The 20,977-nt window shown below is 40.1% G+C and overlaps 1 protein-coding gene across 1 annotated transcript; it reads left to right on the forward strand.

The window, feature by feature from the left end:
• Positions 1 to 2,509: 2,509 nt before the first annotated feature.
• Positions 2,510 to 7,271, forward strand: LOC144892127 (uncharacterized). Its single transcript, XM_078777344.1, has 3 exons — positions 2,510 to 2,616; positions 3,156 to 4,157; positions 7,259 to 7,271. Exons 1-3 carry the CDS (start codon positions 2,510 to 2,512, stop codon positions 7,269 to 7,271), a joined length of 1,122 nt encoding a protein of 373 aa, XP_078633470.1.
• Positions 7,272 to 20,977: the final 13,706 nt, after the last annotated feature.

The following is a 20,977-nucleotide window of genomic DNA, read 5'->3' on the forward strand; positions in this document are numbered from 1 at the left end:
TTGATCTGGAGAAAGCATTCGATAGGGTTCCACGCAAAGTATTGACATGGGCATTGAGGAAGTTAGGAGTGGAGGAATGGTTGATCAGAGTAGTGATGGCAATGTAAAAAAGAGTGCGCACAGCTGTAAGGACGAAGGACGTGAACAGTGGTGAGTTTGAGGTGAAGGTGGGAGTGCATCAGGGGTCGGTACTAAGTCCACTACTATTTGTAGCTGTGATGGAGGTGCTGGCTCAGAACGTAAAGGAGGGTTTACCGTGGGAGTTGTTGTATGCAGATGATCTGGTATTGATTGCGAAAAGTATGGATGGACTGAAGGAAAAGATGAACAAGTGGAAGGAATGTATGGAGACAAAAGGTCTGAAGGTGAATATCGGAAAGACGAAGGTGATGGCAAGTGGTAAAGCATGTGGTGAGGTGGAAAGAACTGGGAAGTCGCCGTGTGCTGTGTGCAGGAAGGGTGTCGGAGTGAACTCCATTCAATGTATAATGTGCGCTGAGTGGGTTCATCAAAAATGTAGTGGTTTGAGAGGGTCATTTACCAGTGTGGCAGCTACATTCAAATGTAAGGTGTGCACAGAGGGAGCTGCAGATGGAGGAAATGTTGAGTTGGATCTTGGAGACGGCGTGAAGCTGGAAGGTGTGAAAACATTTTGCTACCTTGGAGACATGCTGAATGGAGAAGGTGGATCACACTCGGCAACGGTTGCTCGAGTGAGATGTGCATGGAAGAAGTTTCGGGAACTGAGTGGCGTGCTGATGAAGAGGAGAGTGTCGCTGAAGCTGAAGGGAAAGGTGTATGCTGCATGTGTGAGAAGTGTTATGATTTATGGGAGCGAGACATGGGTAATGAACATAGAGCAGCAACGAAGGCTGGAAAGGGTGGAAATGCGAATGGTTCGATGGATGTGCGGAGTATCGTTGAGAGGAAGACAAATGATGAATTGCGAAAGATGATGGGAATATTGCCTGTGATTGATGCTGTGAAGAGGAACAGGTTGAGATGGTTTGGTCATGTGTTGAGGAAGGATGTAAGTGACTGGTTGAGAAGAGTAATGGAAATTAATGTAGAAGGAAGTAGAGGACGGGGAAGACCGAGAAAGACTTGGCTAAAGATGGTGGAAGAAGAAATGCGGGCAAGGGGGTTAACAAGGAGAGATGCAGAAAATAGGGCAAAATGGAGAAGATTGTCATGGGGACCGCAAGGCTAACCCCCGCTCGAGCAGGGAAAATGGCCTTTAAAATGCATGTTGTTGTAGAGGGAGTGAATTCCAGAGAGTTGGAGCAGCCACTTAAAATGCTCGGTCACCCTAATGATGAGTTGAGACTTTTAGGATACTGAGGAGGGATTGGGCTGTTGATCTCAAGGTGCATGCTGCTACAGAAGGGGTGATCATGTTTATTAGGTAGGCCGTGCTCATGTTGTTTCGTACTTGATAACTGAGTAGAGGATCTTTAAAACGATTCTATTTTCAATGGAAAGCTAGTGGAGATTTTTTCGTGTTTGTGAGATTTGTTGCCTTCTTGGAACTTTATCAGTTATTCTGGCAGAAGTGTTTTGCACACGTTGTAGATAATGAACATCAGAATGTGGCAAACCATAAAAGTGGCTGTTCCCGGCATCAAATCAGCTGGCAACAAACGAGGGTACCAAAGCAACTGTAGCTTGGTTCATAATCAAATGGAAGACCAAATACTGCACTGGAGTTATCAGATTTTTAGCGTTGTTCGTAAGATCGTTCTGAATCTTCCCAGTGCATCTAATTGCTGCAATGACGGAGCAGCAAACATTCTTATTTTGAAGAGAAAAGAGGAACCCTGCAGAAACCTGGAGGGTTGTGGGAGGGGAGAACAGTAAGAGCAGTGGGTGCAAGACCAGAAAATAGATTGTGGAAGACAGAGACCACTGACTTGTCTGTGATGGGAAAGTGATAGGCCCATAGCCTCAGCTTCATCGCGCTCATTCCAATAATATTGGAGGTCTTGGTTTCCACGTCGTCAAGCTGAACAAGGTGTAATGCAGGAGTCTTAGCCCAGATGGGGATAACAGCACTCCATCAAGCTGTGCATGGAGGCTTTGTAGGTGGATGGGAGGTCAGGTGTGCCGAGGCATGTATTTGCATGACGGACGATGACCAGTCAGTCAGTGGATTTTCAGGCCAAATTAGATGTGTGGTTGACGAAGAAAGATCATGGCTGATGGTTAAGCCCAAACGTTTGAGTGACTGAACATCTTCAAGAGGATTGCAGAGAGACGGAGACGGTGAGTGTGTGAGATTCTCAAAATTGAAAGACATACTCCATGAGTTTGAACAGCTTGTCATTTTATCAATGTCTGCAGAGAGGGAAGAGGCTGCAGCGTGCCTAAGTCTAAGTTGGAAGAATTTTTGGCACAAAGGTGTCTTTACAAATAGTCAGAGAGATCATTGATGAAGATTGGCAATTGGATGGGACCCATAACACCTTGCCTTGACAAAAACAGGAGATGAAAGGATCCCGCTGAGAACCACATGGATACGAGAACAGAGTTGAAGTCACCAAGACTGGTGTGGGGTGCAGATTTTAAGCCTGAGGTGGAGAGTTTGGAGTGCAAGACGCTCTTGCTGAGGCTCAATTGGTGAAAGTTTGATCTTGTTCCTTCTCTCATCTTGTTCTGCATCTTCTTCCCTTTCAATATACGACTGTCCTTCATCTGATCTGACTGAAACATTTTGCATCTGGAATCACTTCGTGAAGAGGATAAAGGGAGCCCTTACGATAAAGGGCGCCCTTACGCTTTATTGTTCACAGCATTAAAAATGTCAGGGTTGAGTGAGTTTGTGTTGGGTTTATGTGACTGTTGCTTCTGATCCAGCTGCGCTTCAGGACTTGTGGTCCTATTTTTCAATCCTTGATATGGAGCTTCTCCATTGACTGGAGTACTTAAATATATGTATTGTTTAATCTAACCTGAGTGAAATACTTGTAAATTCTGCAACATTTTAATGTTTTGGTGAATTTTGAATGCTTTTTTAATTTGTCTTTCCAGTGAAACAAATGGAACTGGTTTCTTGTTCCTGCTGTTCCCAGTTGTTCTGCTCAGAAGTTTTAAATCGTCACATGACACACACTGCTTCTCAAAAAAAAGATGTTTCGCAACGTGTCTTCCATCCACAGTTGTAAAAGCTGTGCAGACTCTCTCAAGAATATCCAAGGAATTAAGAGACTATACAAGTGTTCTGTTTGCAGTAAAGATTTTCTTTGTTCATCACATTTGCGGCAACATCAACGGATACACACGGGAGAGAAGCTGTTCAAGTGTTCTGTTTGTGACAAAGATTTTGCTTATTTCTCATGGTTAGATCAACATGAACAAATACACACAGGAGAGAAGCCATTCAAGTGTTCTGTTTGCAATAAGGATTTTGCTTCTTCATCGTATTTGCATCAACATCAAAGAATGCACACAGGAGAGAAGCCCTACAAGTGTTCTGTTTGCAATAAGGATTTTGCTTCTTCATCGTATTTGCATCAACATCAAAGAATACATCGAGGAGAGAAGCCACACAAGTGTTCTGTTTGCAAGAAGGATTTTGCTTCTTCATCGTATTTGCATCAACATCAAAGAATACATCGAGGAGAGAAGCCACACAAGTGTTCTGTTTGCAAGAAGGATTTTGCTTCTTCATCAAATTTTCACAAGCATCAAAAAATACACACAGGAGAGAAGCCCCACACGTGTTCTGTATGTCTTAAGGCATTTGTTAAAAGAGGAGCATTAATAATTCATCAAAGAATACACACAGGAGAGAAGCCCTACAAGTGTTCTGTATGTCTTAAGGCATTTGTTAAAAGAGGAGCATTAATAATTCATCAAAGAATACACACAGGAGAGAAGCCTTTCAAGTGTTCTGTTTGCAATAAGGATTTTGCTTATTCATCGTATTTGCGTCATCATCAAAAAATGCACACAGGAGCGAAGCCTTACAAGTGTTATGTTTGCAATAAGGCTTTTGTTCGTTCCTCAGCAAGGAAAAAACATGAAAGAATTCACGCAAGAGAGAATATATCAACCTCACTGCGAGACTGTTTTTTTACACTGAAGCGCAAATCTGAAGCGATAACGCCTGGCCCCCAAACTATGACAAAACTGAAGATGAACAGAATGTACTCTTCAAGGTGTGTGTGTGTGTGTGTGTGTGTGTGTGTGTGTGTATTGGTTTTTGTAGTGTTCTACTGGACCTTTCTGATGTAGAATGTGATGTACCAAAATGATCATTATGATCTCATGAGTTGATTCGTCCCATTAACTGCAAATAATTCAGAGCAATTCCCATGTTTCTAAGTGCACTCCACGTTCAGGTAGTTAAAGCAGTTTAATAAGTCCTTCCATTCCACGGTATTCCACTTCGAAAATAAATCGCAAATACAATGATAACATTGGAAGAAAGTACGTGTGAAGTAATACTGGACCATCCCAATGTGGAATGTGATTTACCAAAATGATCATCATGATTTTGGGTTGATTAGGCGAATTAACTACAAATAATGCAGATCAATTCCCAGGTTTCTTAACGCGTGCTATGTGAAGGTGTATAGAGCAGTTTACGTGTGTCGAGCAGTCCTTCCAGGGCATGGCATTCTTTTTGCAAAATAAATGCAAAAAACCCAATAATAACATTTCTATCATTTGGCACCAATAATAACTAACATATATCCCCCCTCCTCTACCACCCCCGCCCCTCCCGCCTCCTCCTCCTCTGCACGCTCCGTCCTGACCCAAGTACATCTGGGCTTCGTGAAAGAAAAGCTAATGCTCAAGCAGTACAGTCGGCAGGTATGCTACAAGGACGAGAAGACTGAACAATAAGAATTTGATCCAAAGTGCCAACGAGCAAACTAGTGGAGTTAAAGGAAGTAAGCTGATCCACAGAGGAGATCATCCTCTATTGTGAAGTATATTCCACGCATGATGGGTCGGGGATATGCAGAAAAAGACAAAGTTTCCATGAGAATCTAAAAAGTCCAGAAGTATTGTCCAAAACCGATAAAGTTTCACTTAAAAAGATTATTGCAGTCACAAAAACCCATAAATACCAATTCAACGTCAGAATAAAGTAAACAAGCGTTACGGCTCGGTCCCCCATCGGTGAAGTGATGCGAGTTGACAAAGTGGAAGACGCAAGGCGGCCATCTTGGATTTTGACGTGGCGACACAATTTTCAATAGCGTTCTCCCTTATGCGAAGATACACCCACACACCAGATTAGAAGTTGGTACTTTTATTTATTTTTATTTTTTTGTATACTGAATCGAGGCTCGTGAAAGAGCTAACATTTACTTCACAAACAAATCAACCAGACAAAGAAAGTATATAAAAAGAGGGAGTGGAAGACAAGGTGGGGAGAGAAGGGGAAGCACACAAACACAACATTTGAGAGCAGGGAGATGTGTGGAAGGGAGAGGGCTTGGGGGGAGGAGGCGTGGAAAGGGGGGTGGGGGGGAGGGAGAAGTATAAAACACAAGGACACCACGGACTTCCAGGACAAAAGTTGGTATTTCAAAAAAGTGGAATTGGGGTGAAATTAGCGGGGGTAGAAAAGATCAAGGTTTTGGATGGGGGAAGATAAGAGATGGTGGTGAACAGCTGTTTTAAAGACCTGGAGGGTGGAGTGGGATTGAAGAGAGTGAGGGAGTTTGTTCCAGAGGCGGGAGAAAAGAGGAATGAAGGAGTGAAGGTGAGCAGAGAGTCTTGATTTTGGCAGTTTAACCATAAGAGGGTTGCAGGCAGATCTTGTACGACCTGTAGGAATATTTGCGGGACAGAGCCCAGAGAGAGCTGGGGGGGGGGGCACGGCCAGAGAGGAGTCGGTAGAAGACGGAAAGACCACCAACCTGCCTGCGGTGAGTGAGTGAGAGGCCCTTGGAGTTAGATTCATCGCGGGAGATTCCAATGATTCTGAATGCTTTGGTTTCAACAGCGTGAAGACGAGCTAGGTGTGAGGCAGGAGCACCAGCCCAGAGGGGAGAGCAGTATTCCATTGAGCTGCAGATGAAAGCCTTGTATGTGGTGAGGAGCTCAGGTGTGCCAAGGAAGGACTTTGCACCACGGAGGAAGAACAGATTTATTATACACACACAAGCAATGGATGGAAGAAGCAGTAACACAGCGAATCGTTAACTTACACTATTCATTTTTACTTAACCCCAAGACAACGAGCAGGACAGGACGTTCACACTTACACAGGGGATATTGCAGGCAGGTAGGGCTTGAGGTGGATTGCTTGAGAAGGAGGCAAAGTCGGGAGGCAGCAGCTCTCAAATTCCTCGCGGTTTTGGTGGGAAAACCCTCCGTCGCGTATCCGCTGCGGTAGACGTCACGCGCGGGTTCGGCACACCTGCTCCTCTTCTTGTGGTGGAACCGTCTCCCTCCTTTCAGCGCGTCTCTCCAAAGCTGGTTTCCTTGCCGAGTACCTCTCCTCTTTGGCTTGGAGCGTTTCGCATCTCACCGCTCCTCTTGGTGCCGCCTCTTTGCTCCTCCCAGGTCATCTCCCAAGGCCTCTGGTAAAGCAGTCCCTTACAGTCGCTTTTATCACCTCGGGCGAAATCAAGCCGCCGGCTCCGAGGGCACGCCTACCAGGTCGCTCACCGCGGTGCTGATTGGCTGTTAGGGCTGGATCACTCCTCCCCCCTTATGACGAGGTGGAGACACACCTTTCTTCCCCAACCCTACCTCGTGGCCAATGGTGGTTGAAGAAAACCGCCCAAAATGCGGAAGGCAATTGGAAGGGAGGTTTTGGGGAAATTGGAAGGGCCTACGCTTATTTTGTTTGATACAATGCAAAGTCAATCTAGTGGGAAACACATATGTAGCCTACATGGAATAAGGAAATACACTATTTAAAAGATATATCGTGACCTGCGTGTAAGTTTCATGGAATTAACTAGGAGGCCGGCTACGACCATTATTTACATTAACAGGGTGTTACCATACTTTTGTAACGTTCACATTGTAACGTTTCCACATTCGTTACAATATGGTCAACCAAATTCCCACTCCGAGCGTTCAATATTTAAAAATCGTCATTCAAATGTTAATTACGAGCATAAGTCTTCAAGGAACATCCAAATTCATCCGCAGCTGTTTTCAGCTGTCGTCGGTATCTCTTCGGTCATTCATATTCATGAATGAGCAACCATATTTTAAATAAGTACATTGAATTTAAAAGGTTAGTAAATACTTGCTCATAGCAAAATCACAACCATTCCATGTGCTTTAGGTACAGGACGTAAGTCTTGAACAAATTATACATCTAACCCGATAGCTCTGAGTCTATCGAGCTTATTTGAAAATGGCGGCAGGGCGTGCTCGATACAGGCCCATTTCGAATGAAGACAGGGGGAGACTGATTGACGCATTCGAAAGCGAAAACATGGACTATATGCAGTTGGCAGACAACCTTGGCATCAACCGAGCAACGGCCAGGTCCATCATCGCGACGTACCTGAGAGAAGGCAGGCGGGAAAAGCTACCACGAGGCGGGCCAAGGAGGGACAAAGTTGATGATGAAATGAGGGATCGTTTGCTCCGCACTATCCAGTTCAACCCTCTTGTGACCCTTGCCCAAATGAAAGCTGATCTTGAAGCTTCCCTGCCAGGGAAGCCCGTAGTGAGCACGACCACCATAGCCAGAGCCCTGGATGGAATGCTCATTACGGTGAAACTTGCCGAAGATGTTCCAGACGCAAGAAATTCAGCCCGCGTCCTGGAGCTGAGAGAAGAATACGGTCGATGGTTCATGGAGCACGGCGTCGTTTCGCACTGCGTCTACATCGACGAGACAGGGTACAATGTTTGGACTCGGCGATCCTTTGGGCGGGCACTTCGAGGTGTACCTGTGAGACGAGTCGTGCACAGGCAACGTGGAAGAAACTGTAACATGACGTTCGCAATCTCCGCCGACGTTGGGCTTGTCCATCACACAATCGCTGTGCAAACTGTCATCAGAGAGTCCTTCGAGGGATTCCTGGCAGAGACGGCTCATCAGTGCCAATCCCTCTTCCCTGCTGGTGAGGACGTATACCTGATATTCGACAACGCTCATCCTCACGTCGGAGCCCGACTTCCCCATGACGTTGACCCCCGCATCCGTCTTAAATTCTTGCCTCCCTACTCCCCGTTCCTGAATCCCACGGAGATGACACACTCGGCATTCAAGGCAGCAATCAAACGAATGCTCGCCAGACCGGAATGGCAACAGAGAGTTGGGGACCGAGGGGAGGCACAAGAGGCTGGAGTCACCATGCAGCAGTGGCACTGTGACCTCCTGTGTCAGGTTGCAAGACTGAACATCGACGTGATCACGCAAGAGAAGTGTACTCAATGGCATCGCCATTCGCAGGTGTACATGCCAAGGTGCCTGGCTCGTCAGGAAATCGAAGGTTAAATCTTATCTGATGATGACGCTAGCCTACTGATTGTACAGAACTGTTTTCTTTTTTTCATTACAGTGTAACTCATGATCTACTATGTTTAAGGAAGTGTACATGTTTTTGTGTGTGACTGGTACAAAAATGAAGAAAAAGGTGTAACATAAATTTGTTTTGTTATCAACGGTTGTTGAACTTATACATGCATGGGTATTAATGTATACATGATGCATGGAATAAATCCCCACACTTCTTTGACACAATGTAATGTCTCCACTTCTCTCTTTTGTATCCTTGCGGAAGTGAGGGAGAAGTGCTGTTTGTGTGTTTGAAGCGGTGCAAGGGTTACCAAGCGGGGAAGTGAAGCGGCAAAGTACAAAATACACACACACACACGCACACACACACACACACACACACACACACACACACACACACACACACACACACACACACACACCGCAAACGTTACTCTAAAAGTTACAGTAAACTCCATGTCAATAAATGCATCAAAAGATTATCAGAACATCTTGTGCTAGGGAATGAATGTCTGCAATCCTTGAAATTGATTGCACTTAACATGAAATTGTTTGCTTAAACATGAAATCGTTTGCACGAAACGCAGGTGTCAGAGAATCCATGTGAAATTGAACGCTCAAATATTCAATTGATGCTTTAATGAAAGCAATTGCATATCTTGTGAAGATGGTTGAATGCATTCTCAAGTTGATTGCTCCTTAACGAATTTGGATGCTCCGATTGTGTAATTGAATGCACACAATGTTCCGTTATCGGTTTCTGCGTGAACTTGATAGCTCGTAAACGAAATTGAGTGAAAAGAGTATGAAAATCAGCGGGAAAACCTATAGTATGCTCAAGTTCTTGTTCTTGCTGGATAAGTTCAACATAAGTGGGATTAATCTGATTGTATGTTGTTATAAAGTGTGTGCCTGTTCTCATGTAAGCTAAATCAGTGATGTTTTCACCAGTGAATGGACAATCTTTTGAGATTTTTATTTTAATACCCATATAGAACTTGATTGAATTCAATTCGAGAAGAGTCTTTTCAACGAAGGCTTTCATTGATGGTTCAATAATCTCTACAGCTTCAAGTATTGACTTTGGACCAGGAGGATTAAAGTTAAAGATTCGAATCCTGATATGTCTTTTGAAAGCAGCATCAGTATTTTTTATAGTAAACAATTTTGACAAGTGTTTTAGTCTAGTAGGAAGACTAGGTCCCCCTGCACCCCCCGGAGATATACTTCTAATCAGTGTTTCTAGATTGGAAAAAATGTGTAGAAAATGACTAGCTATGGCCCCAAGCTGAAAAAATGTCCCACATACCATTTTTATGCAAATTACTGCTGCCATTATCAAAAAAAGACTAGGTCCCCCTGCACCCCCCGGAGATATACTTCTAATCAGTGTTTCTAGATTGGAAAAAATGTGTAGAAAATGACTAGCTATGGCCCCAAGCTGAAAAAATGTCCCACATACCATTTTTATGCAAATTACTGCTGCCATTATCAAAAAAACGATTTTTGACATATCTCAGCCAATATTGCAGATAATTGAAAAATGAAGGTGTCTAGACCCATGTTTTGAAGGGCATAGATCATGATAGAACTATTCATAACATGATTACATGTGTCTATGGTATACTAGTATGCTAATTAGTGCTTTATTTACAAAATAATCACAGTTTTACGAAATAATAGACTCATATTAAGGTCCGTCTACACAGACGTTAACACAAAGTTTTATTTTTCTAAATATTACAACTGTCAAAATAGTCCTAGCACTCAATGTGACCACTCTTCTCTTGCTTGTTTTAGATAAACATCATTAGCATTAGTGATTCTACACTGAGTCAGTCATCATCATTTTCATCGAAATCGTCAGAGTCAAACTCTTCTTCTCCTTCCTCTTCCTCCTCCTCTTCGTGCTCTCCTGTGTTCAGAAGATCCACCAGTGAGGTTGGTAGGATGGGACCACTGGACCACATTGGTTTCAACAGTCCTTCATCAGTCCTTATCCATCCTTGCTCCTCATAAGGTTTTGGCTTTTCGATGATAGGTTGATCGGCTCTTTTGTACAATGCTACGCGGTGGTTCACACGCTGGATGTGCGGCTTCAGGGCAGACTGGCATGGAGGAAGGCGAGCCAGATCAACCTTGGACTTGGATGTGAGGGTCTTGTCCTCTCCCACCATTTTTCGTAGCAGCTTGGCACGGACAATGTCCACTGATGACTCGCGACTCTGGCCGTACATCACACAGGTGAATTTTTCTAACTGCCTCTCCACCTCAGGGTTGGCATCCCAGTTGTCACCCAGTTCACCGAATGCCCTGTGAAACCTGGGATTCTTCTCCAGCTTTTTCAAGGGCCCGACTTTTCCCTTCCCTTTGAAGGCACTGGTGCAGTCTTCTCCGCTGAACACATAGTACCCCAGGAGAGTGGCACAGTAGTCCTCTCCCAGGGATTCTGCCAGCTCAGAGACGTTGACAAGTTGGCGATGCTTCCCTGACCCTGTATCCAGGTACACCGTCAGCTTGATGTTGTGGGCATGGTGGAGCAGGATCAGGAGGATGTCTGTGTCCGGTGTTCTGACTACAGCGTTCTTGTATCCGATGGTAGCAGCATGATGGAGGTACAGAACCACCCTGGTATCAGTCTCTTCCTGGTTGCTGTAGATCGTGGGGAGTTCACGTACCTCGACCTGAAACACAAAAAGGCACCGCATTTCAATCACCAGTCACTGCCAGTTTCAGTATATCTCCGGGGGGTGCAGGGGGACCTAGTCTTTTTTTGATAATGGCAGCAGTAATTTGCATAAAAATGGTATGTGGGACATTTTTTCAGCTTGGGGCCATAGCTAGTCATTTTCTACACATTTTTTCCAATCTAGAAACACTGATTAGAAGTATATCTCCGGGGGGTGCAGGGGGACCTAGTCTTTTTTTGATAATGGCAGCAGTAATTTGCATAAAAATGGTATGTGGGACATTTTTTCAGCTTGGGGCCATAGCTAGTCATTTTCTACACATTTTTTCCAATCTAGAAACACTGATTAGAAGTATATCTCCGGGGGGTGCAGGGGGACCTAGTCTTCCTACTAGACTATTTGTTTGTTTTAAGATGGGCTTTGAAACCCTTCTTTAGGATATCTCTATTACAGAGACTACAATGTTTTTTGTTCTTAGGAAGTGGTGATAATTGATTTAGAATGTTGTAAGTGTGTTTTGCGGTGAGAATATGTCATTTATAATATTTTACTTCCTTCTCGCAAGTATCACAATAAACCATATTTATAGCGTGAAAAAACGTGCTGTTTTATATATGAAACTATACTTAAAGTAAAACACTTATAAAAGAAAGTGCCTTTTTACAGGCTTTTTATATACTAGGGCATGCCCGTACTATATCTATATCTAAAATTATATCCCCCCCCCTCTATTTACATGAAATAGTTTGGTCCAAAGCGAACGGCTTGCGAGTACGGTGACAATCCCCCCCCCCCCTCTATTTACATGAAATGGTTTGGTCCAAAGCGAACGGCTTGCGGAGTTTGGTAAAGAAATAGCCATGGCGTGCACAAACGCGCAGGAAAGCGAAAGAATCGCAAATTAGTTTTAATTAGTTTTAAAACATAGTTTAACGCCAACATAGCGGCAACATAGTTTGCCAACGTGAAATAAATGAATACGCTCTCAAATGTGCCGTCCGAGGCAGAGTCTGTTCGCCACGTTCGGCACACGTGATAACTCGCTGCTCTCTGATTGGTTGAATCGTTTTTTGGACATAGCTCGGTAACTACTTGTCCGATTAATATGAAACCTTGAAAAGGCACATCCTCGGGTCCCCAGCAATATACCTGGCAAGTTTCAAGTATATCGGACCCGTGGTTGTCGAGAAACAGCGGTCACAGACAAACACACAGACATACACACATACACACACACACACACAGAGATTACTGGAATTATAGATAGACTAGGGCATGCCCGTACTATATATATATCTAAAATTATATCCCCCCCCCTATTTACATGAAATGGTTTGGTCCAAAGCGAACGGCTTGCGAGTGGTGACAATCCCCCCCCTCTATTTACATGCAATGGTTCGGTCCAAAGCGAACGGCTTCCGGAGTTTGGTAAAGAAATCGCCATCGCGTACACAAACGCGCAGGAAAGCGAATGAATCGCAAATTCGTTTTTATTAGTTGTAAAACATAATGCCCAATTATTCAATTAGCGCCAACGTATTTTGGCTTTTTGCAATTTAATCGCAAGGAAAAGTAGAAAGAGAAGAGGGAAAAAAAGAAAAGCCTTGCCTTGCTGCAAACAGCTGCTGCAAACAACAACAACATGGAAGGCTGCACTGTCCGGAAGTTGGCATATCGCAGTTACGATTATTTTAGTGTTAATGGCCAATTATTCAATTAGCGCCAACGTATTTTGGCTGTTTGCAATTTAATCGCAAGGAAAAGTAGAAAGAGAAGAGGGGAAAAAAGAAAAGCCTTGCATTAACGCATTAACGCTTGCATTGCATTAACGGTTCGGCACACGTGATAGCTCGCTGCTCTCTGATTGGTTGAAGCGTTTTTTGGACATAGCTCGGTAGGTACTTGTCCGATTAATTTCAAACCTTGAAAAGGCACATCCTCGGGTCCCCAGCAATATACCTGGCAAGTTTCAAGTATATCGGACCCGTGGTTGTCGAGAAACAGCGGTCACAGACAAACACACAGACAGACACACAGAGATTACTGGCATTATAGATAGATGAAACTGTGCTTAAAGTAAAACACTTTTTAATCACAAAATACAACACTAAAATCATCATCATCACTATCATCAAAGTTCAATGAGAACACAGTATCATCTGTGTACACTGAATTATCATCACTAAAATTACTATCACTATCACTCATTGATTCACTATCATCATCAATAAAGCTACTCTCATAACTATCATTTGAGCACAAACTATTTGTATCATAATTATCATTAGATCCTAGACTCTCAGTATCACATTGAGATCCTGGACTCTCAGAGTATTGACTGTTAATATCACTCATTTACATACCATTAAACTTCCATCAATACCTATATATTTTCTTTCATTAGAACTAATAATTCCAGTAATATCTGTATGTCTGTATGTCTGTGTGTCTGTGACCGCTGTTTCTCGACAACCACGGGTCCGATATACTTGAAACTTGCCAGGTATATTGCTGGGGACCCGAGGATGTGCCTTTTCAAGGTTTCATATTAATCGGACAAGTAGTTACCGAGCTATGTCCAAAAAACGATTCAACCAATCAGAGAGCAGCGAGTTATCACGTGTGCCGAACGTGGCGAACAGACTCTGCCTCGGACGGCACATTTGAGAGCGTATTCATTTATTTCACGTTGGCAAACTATGTTGCCGCTATGTTGGCGTTAAACTATGTTTTAAAACTAATTAAAACTAATTTGCGATTCTTTCGCTTTCCTGCGCGTTTGTGCACGCTATGGCGATTTCTTTACCAAACTCCGCAAGCCGTTCGCTTTGGACCAAACCATTTCATGTAAATAGAGGGGGGGGATTGTCACCGTACTCGCAAGCCGTTCGCTTTGGACCAAACCATTTCATGTAAATAGAGGGGGGGGATTGTCACCGTACTCGCAAGCCGTTCGCTTTGGACCAAACCATTTCATGTAAATAGAGGGGGGGGGGGTTGTCACCGTACTCGCAAGCCGTTCGCTTTGGCTTTGCGAATGGACCAAACCATTTCATGTAAATAGAGGGGGGGGATATAATTTTAGATATATATATAGTACGGGCACGCCCTAGTTAGAACTAATAACCACAATATTTTTTACATTAAATGTTATTTTTAAATAATCTCTAATAATCAGGGTACGGAATGATAGTTCACCACTAATATTCATATTATTAATTTCACCCACATCTTTGGGTCTATTAAAGAATATACAAATGCTTCCTCTAGAATCGTTGATGGTCTTATCATTCATTTTCAAAGCTTCTTTATCAATTATCTTTTCACGCTTTGAGTAAATTGCCAGTAGTAGTGGAGAAACTTTTGTCAAATTTACTTTAATAGAGTTATTAATTAACATAGCTTGTCCCGTAAATTTAATAAAAGGACACATGTTATTCTCCATTATGGGTTTAATCCAAAAATTTCCATATTTATCTTTGTTCAATTTAACATCTTTGACATATTTTTCTATATCTTCCACTGAAGTAGAGATTGATTGAAATTTGTCTTTTGTGTTTTGAAACATTGTATTTATTAGCTCATAAACTTGCGTTTAGTTTAAGTAAAAATTTACTATATAAATATGACAGAAGGATATTTAGAATTTCCAGACTCTCCATATGATAAATTAGAGAATTGTCCGGCTTGTGATAGAGTGGGGCTTAATGATGAGGATTCATACAAACAATGTTTATTCTGTGATTATCTTCTAATTAATGATAATAAAAAATATATATATGTATATAACTCTTTTAAATGAGAACCAAAAATGAATTACTTTACAAGATTAATGAGAAATGAATGTTAAGTATTATGATGATAATACACCATTTCTTACAAGGGAAGAGACTATTTGTATTGAGGAAATGTATAAGGGTTTAATGATATTTATTATTCAAAATAATTTTAATGGAAATGTTAATACAAGATACTATATAAATAAAATAATGAATTATTTTGAAATTAAACCTGAACTCAGGATAAAATATAGAGTTTCTAAAATAGCTCAAAAAAAGTTAGATGACTTGTTTTCCAAATATATAAATGAATAATTTTTTACCCGTTTGGGAAAATAAGATAAAATTGAATAACCATAAAAATATTCCAAATTCATTGAGATGTCTAATAGTTGGTTCAAGCGGATGTGGAAAAACCTGTTTGCTTTTAAAGATGCTCCTTCGTCCTAATTTTTTAGATTATGATAATTTAATAATTTTTACAAAGTCAAGTTTTCAACCCGAGTATCAACTACTCTCACAAGGTTTTAATGCGGGTCTTAAAAAGGAAGACATTATCGGTTTATTTAAACTTCAAAACAAACTAAATGATTTTAACATTGAGGATATAATACAACTATTTTGTGAAACACAGAAACCGAAACCAAAACCCATAACTTGTATTCTCAGTGATAAGACGGATGATACGTAGTGTGTTCAAAAAGTATCCGACCTTTATTTTTCGTGCGTAAAAAAAAAGAAGCTAGGGAGGCGTTGATTGGTGCACGTATGTAGGCGATCCTAATGCGCTCGCGTGAATTTTTTCCCACCTGCAGAAGCTGTCATTCGACGGCAGACCGCCGATGAGTGAGGACATGTAAGCGAGCACCGTCGGATTTTCGTTTTTGACAAAATGCCGGAAAAACTTGAACAACGCTACTGCATCAAATTTTGTGTTTTTTCGCCTCGGGGATGTTGGATGCTTCCATTGTGATGACTGCAACTTGGTTTCTGGGTCGTACCCATAAACCCAGGACTCATTGCCAGTGATCACTGTGTTGAGGAAGCTGGGATCGCTGTTCACAGTCTCCAGCATGTCCTGTGCGATCTCCAAGCGGAGTTGCTTCTGCTCAATCGTTAGCAGCTTTGGTACGAACTTCGCTGAGATTCTCCTGAAGCCCAAATCCTCCTTCATAATGGAATGAACAGTGTTGAATCTTGCGGATCGTTTCCACTTGGGAATCGCCAAGCTTTACACAAAATTTGATGCAGTAGCGTTGTTCAAGCTTTTCCGTCATTTTGTCAAAAACGAAAATCCGATGGCGCTCACTTACATGTCCTCACTCATCGGCGGTCTGCCGTCGAATGACAGCTTCTGCAGGTGGGAAAAGATTTACGCGTGCGCATTAGGATTGCCTACATACGTGCACCAATCAACGCCTCCCTAGCTTCTTTTTTTTTTACGCACGAAAAATAAAGGTCGGATACTTTTTGAACACAGTAGTATACCTTCACCTCAAGATTTAGATAAATCAAAAAAGAACCTCGTTATCTTTGATGATTGTGTTAATGAGAGAAACCAAACAGTAATGGATAGCTACTATACAAGAGGGAGACATTCTTCTTGTAATTGTATTTATCTTAGTCAATAATATTTTCAACTCCCTCGATGCTCAATAAGAAACAATGCCAATACTTTTATTTTATTTAAGTTAAATTCAATAGATGTAAATAATTTTTGGAGAGATAATTGCTCTACGTTATGTAGTAAAAAAGAATTTGAAAATTATATGAAACACACGATTGAAAAATATAAATATATTGTTGTGAAACAAGATGAGATACTAACTGATATTTTACACACATAAATGATAACTATTATTATTAATCTTGTGGGTAAATCTGCTTCAGGAAAGAACTTTCATAAATCTAAACTCTTGAATAGTAAAAATGAAAAGATTGTAAGTTTTTTTTTTTAAACACCCTATGATTCGTTTTGTGAGTACTACAACCAGAGCAAAGCGACCAGGAGAAGTAGAAGGGAAAGATTATTACTACATTCAATGGAGGAACATATGCGATTGAGGAACGAAGGTCAAATATTTGAGGAGGTCTCTCTCGGTTCTACAAAATATTCACATTGTAAGAGTGAGTTAAATAAAGTAAAATCTAATGGTCTTGGGATTTTAGAAACTAATCCTGAAGGAATGAGACAAATTATTAAACAATTGTGTGGTGATGGAGTTAAGATTTTATCATTCGGTTTTGATATCGATGAGGAGACAACGCAAACGTATGAAAAGCAGAGATACAAGTATTAGTGAAGAAGAAATAACAACTCGTATTAATACCAATAAAGAATTTGATGAAATATTTAAAGAAAAGGATTTATTTCAACACATTTACTATAATGATGAAAAAAAGGAAAATTTTCCCATTGACCTTTACAATTCATTAAATGATATTTTTCAATAAATAAATACAGAAAATGAATACCGAAGAAAGAGCAAGAAAGTTTAAAGAACATCAAGAGTTGGTTTCAAAAGTTGTAAAACAACAGGAAGAGATAAAGAAGAAACGGAGACAAAAACTAACTAGTGAAGAAGCCTTTGAAAGAAAAGAAGAGAAATTTTTTAAATCACTTTAAAAAACTCAACAAACAATTTCACCTCCAGTTCCCACGTTAGAATTTACTCCGAAAAAACTTCAAATGCTCAAAGATTTTCGTCAAATGACAGAGCAAGAACTTGGAGAATTAGAATATGATGATGAAGGATTATTTCGGAAACTTGAGGAGGTAAATCAACCCCCTAATTATGTTGTGGAAGCTCTTCAAAACAATGAATATTCGGCGGGTTCAAAAACCAGAGCAGGTCTCATTCCAACAGAAGAACCAGCACAGTTCCATCTTGTGAAAGAAAAGTTATTGATATTTAATGATAAATTGGTGTTCTTAAGTTCTGCTCAACCAAATGTTGAATTAACTCCAAGATTAATGTTTCTTCTAACAAACTCCGGATTCAGCGGTTCAAAATATTTTGAGGAACCACTTGATATGGAAAGAGAGGAAGATAGGGTATATATTGATTTTCTAAACTCACTTGATTATGGAGTTTCTGTTGCTGGTAAAAGTAAGAAGAATGAGAAGGAGAAACATATTATTGATGCTTTAAGTAAGCTTGGTTCGGGTGTTAGCTTTCTTCCAAATGACCCATCACAATTAGTTAATAGACTATTATTGTTGTTAGGTAGTAAGAAGGCTGGAAACAACAATTGTTTTAATGAAACATCCGCCATTTTAGACCAGTTGATGAATATGAAAATTTTTAATAAATATCAATACAAAGATATTTTATTAGATATTAAATAAGATGAGAAGCACAATTCTTAGTTTTAATTTCACAACGAGTGATTACACAGCTTCATTCCCTTACCCACTACAACTTGACCCCACAAAAGAATATGAGGCTTCTTTATTGTCGATGGAAACTTATAATACACTTTTTAATATCACAGAGAAAAACAACAAGTTTAGTTATAATCCAGGAAGTGGATATAAAACTATAACCGTTTCACCCGGAGCTTACGAGATTTCTCAAATATCTTCTGAAGTCTCTCGACTTATGAAAGAACAAGGTGATGAACCAAAAAATATTGTAATAGATATTCAAAAACACACTTCAAAATCAAATATTAAACTTAAAAATAATTATAAAGTTGATTTCACGATTGAAAAATCGTTTAGAGAGCTATTGGGTTTCTCTTCAAAAAAGATTGAAACTAACGGGACATTTTACAGTGATAATGTCATTCAAATATCCCCTGGTATAAATTCAGTATTAATTCATTGTGATTTGATTGATGGTGCTTATAACGATGGAATAAGAACAAATACAATATTTTCATTCAGCGCATACTCAACCCCGATTGGTTATAAATTTAATATGGAACCAAAAAATCTTGTCTATTTACCTGTGTCAGGAAAAACCATATACAGAGTAAATTTTAGGATAACCGACCAAGATAATCGTATGATATCCTTTAATGATGAAATTATATCCATCAGAATTCACCAACGTGAAGTTTTTCAATAAATAAATAATGGTTATTGTTAGAAAACACGAGCTGGGAAAATATATAATAATTACAGGGGATGGGATGTTCCTTTCACCATACTATAAGGGTGAAGGTATGTTTCTTGGTAGAGGATACTATAAACCAAAGAGACAACGAGGTGTAGGACATCAATTTAGAAATAAAGGAGATGGGATAATTGATACTCTAATGGGTATTGGTTCAACCATCCTTAAACATAAAGACCTAATTGGTTCAACTGCTTCTGCCGTGGGCTCAGTTGCGGGTGCTATAAAGAGTATAAAAGATGCTCAAAAGGAGTCTCATAAATTACAAGCAATCAAAGAAATTAAAAAAGGTAAAACTCAACTATCTTCACAAGAACGACAAAAAATAATTAAAATACTTGGGTCAGGGTTTCAACAATTTTAATGCTATATAAATACAAGTATGGAAGCGATTGATAGTATCTATGATTTGGATGATACGATTATCATTTCAAACTGCACTAAAAAGGAAGACTATTTTAAGGTAAATGCTATAACAGGAACAGACTGGAATTCAAACGGAACAAAAAGTTTTGAAATAAATAATCAACAAACTTACTTGAATATAGCTGATTGTTTCTTGCTGTGTAAATTTAAATTCACTAAGGCTGCGAATAATACTAATGCTACACTCGTAAATGATTTCTTCTGGAAAATGTTTGATAGTGTCCGCCTGTATATTGGAACACAAGAGGTTGAAGCGGTTGATTATGTCTCTGCTACATCTGAAATGATGAAATTTACACTATATTCGTTTCGTGATAGAATGGGTAAGGGAGCTGTTGAAGGTTTTATTCCTGATATGTCAACGGGAACAAATGCTGACCCTGGTTATAGTCAAAGGAAGTCAATGTATAATGATGATACAAAAGCAGAGAATAGTTTTACCGTAGCAGTACCTCTGAAAGGTATATTTGGATTTTGTGATTATGATAAAGTTTTGTATGGTCTTAAAATTAGATTTCAACTACAAAGGAATGATAATGTAAATAGGTTGCTTTTTGGGGCTGAAAATGCTTTTGGAGAAAATAATAAATTTGTTATTAATGATTTGTGTTGGTATATCAGTGAATATACTCCTAATCTTAAAGTGGAAGAGATGTTAAATAGAAGACTTAACTCAAAGAAACCACTAAATGTATCATACCTTAAAAGAAGATGTCAACACGTTAAACTGAAACACACTACCTACACTTGGAATTTGGGTGTTTTGGCCGGAAAACCACGATACCTATGGCTCATTTTTTTAAAACCAGATGGAGATGAAGGTACTGATAAGAATAATGCGCTGAGTGATAATGCTAAGGTGAAACAACTTCGGGTTTCTCTTGATGGTACATTTTACCCGCGAGATAGATTGGAAATTGATTGGGAAAAAAATGATTATGCAGAAGCCTACAAGTCTTACCAAAAGGTGTGTGAAAGCAACGGTAATAATGATCCTATTTTGGATATGGTTGCGTTTCAAAAACTTTATACAATCCACACAATTGACCTGAGTTCTCAAAAGGAAACTATAAAGTCTAATAGAGTGGATACTTCTCTATACATTGAAAGAGGGGAGAGTGAAGAAGTTGATGCTTATTGTTTGCTTTTGGAAGAAACTGAATTACAGATTAATACAGATAATGGTGTTATGATTAATATCACATAGGTTTTTTCTCATAAATAAATGAGTAGGAAAGAACCAGTATATGTTAATCAAATCAATCTTAATAAATTAACATCTTGTATTCAAAATCAAAAGCCTTGTATTATTAATGTTAATTCAATTCAAAGAAAAGGAGCAGTAAGAATTGATGTTTTACTCACAAGAGAGCAGGTGAAAACACTAAATGATGTTGGATCACTTAAAATAAAAATGACAAAACCTATGTTGAAGAAATATTCAATACAAGAGGGAGGATTTCTCCCGTTTCTAATTCCTTTATTTGCTGGTTTAAGTACGACGGGAGCATTGAC

This window comes from Myxine glutinosa, chromosome 5 (assembly GCF_964187855.1).
Source record: "Myxine glutinosa chromosome 5, kmMyxGlut1.1, whole genome shotgun sequence".
Taxonomy (NCBI): Eukaryota; Metazoa; Chordata; class Myxini; order Myxiniformes; family Myxinidae; genus Myxine; species Myxine glutinosa.

Coding starts and splice junctions, on each gene's coding strand:
- LOC144892127 (XM_078777344.1), top strand. CDS start 2,510: ATGGATACGAGAACAGAGTTGAAGTCACCAAGACTGGTGTGGGGTGCA. Junction 2,617..3,155: donor CTCTTGCTGAGGCTCAATTG/GTGAAAGTTTGA, acceptor TTCCATCCACAG/TTGTAAAAGCTGTGCAGACT.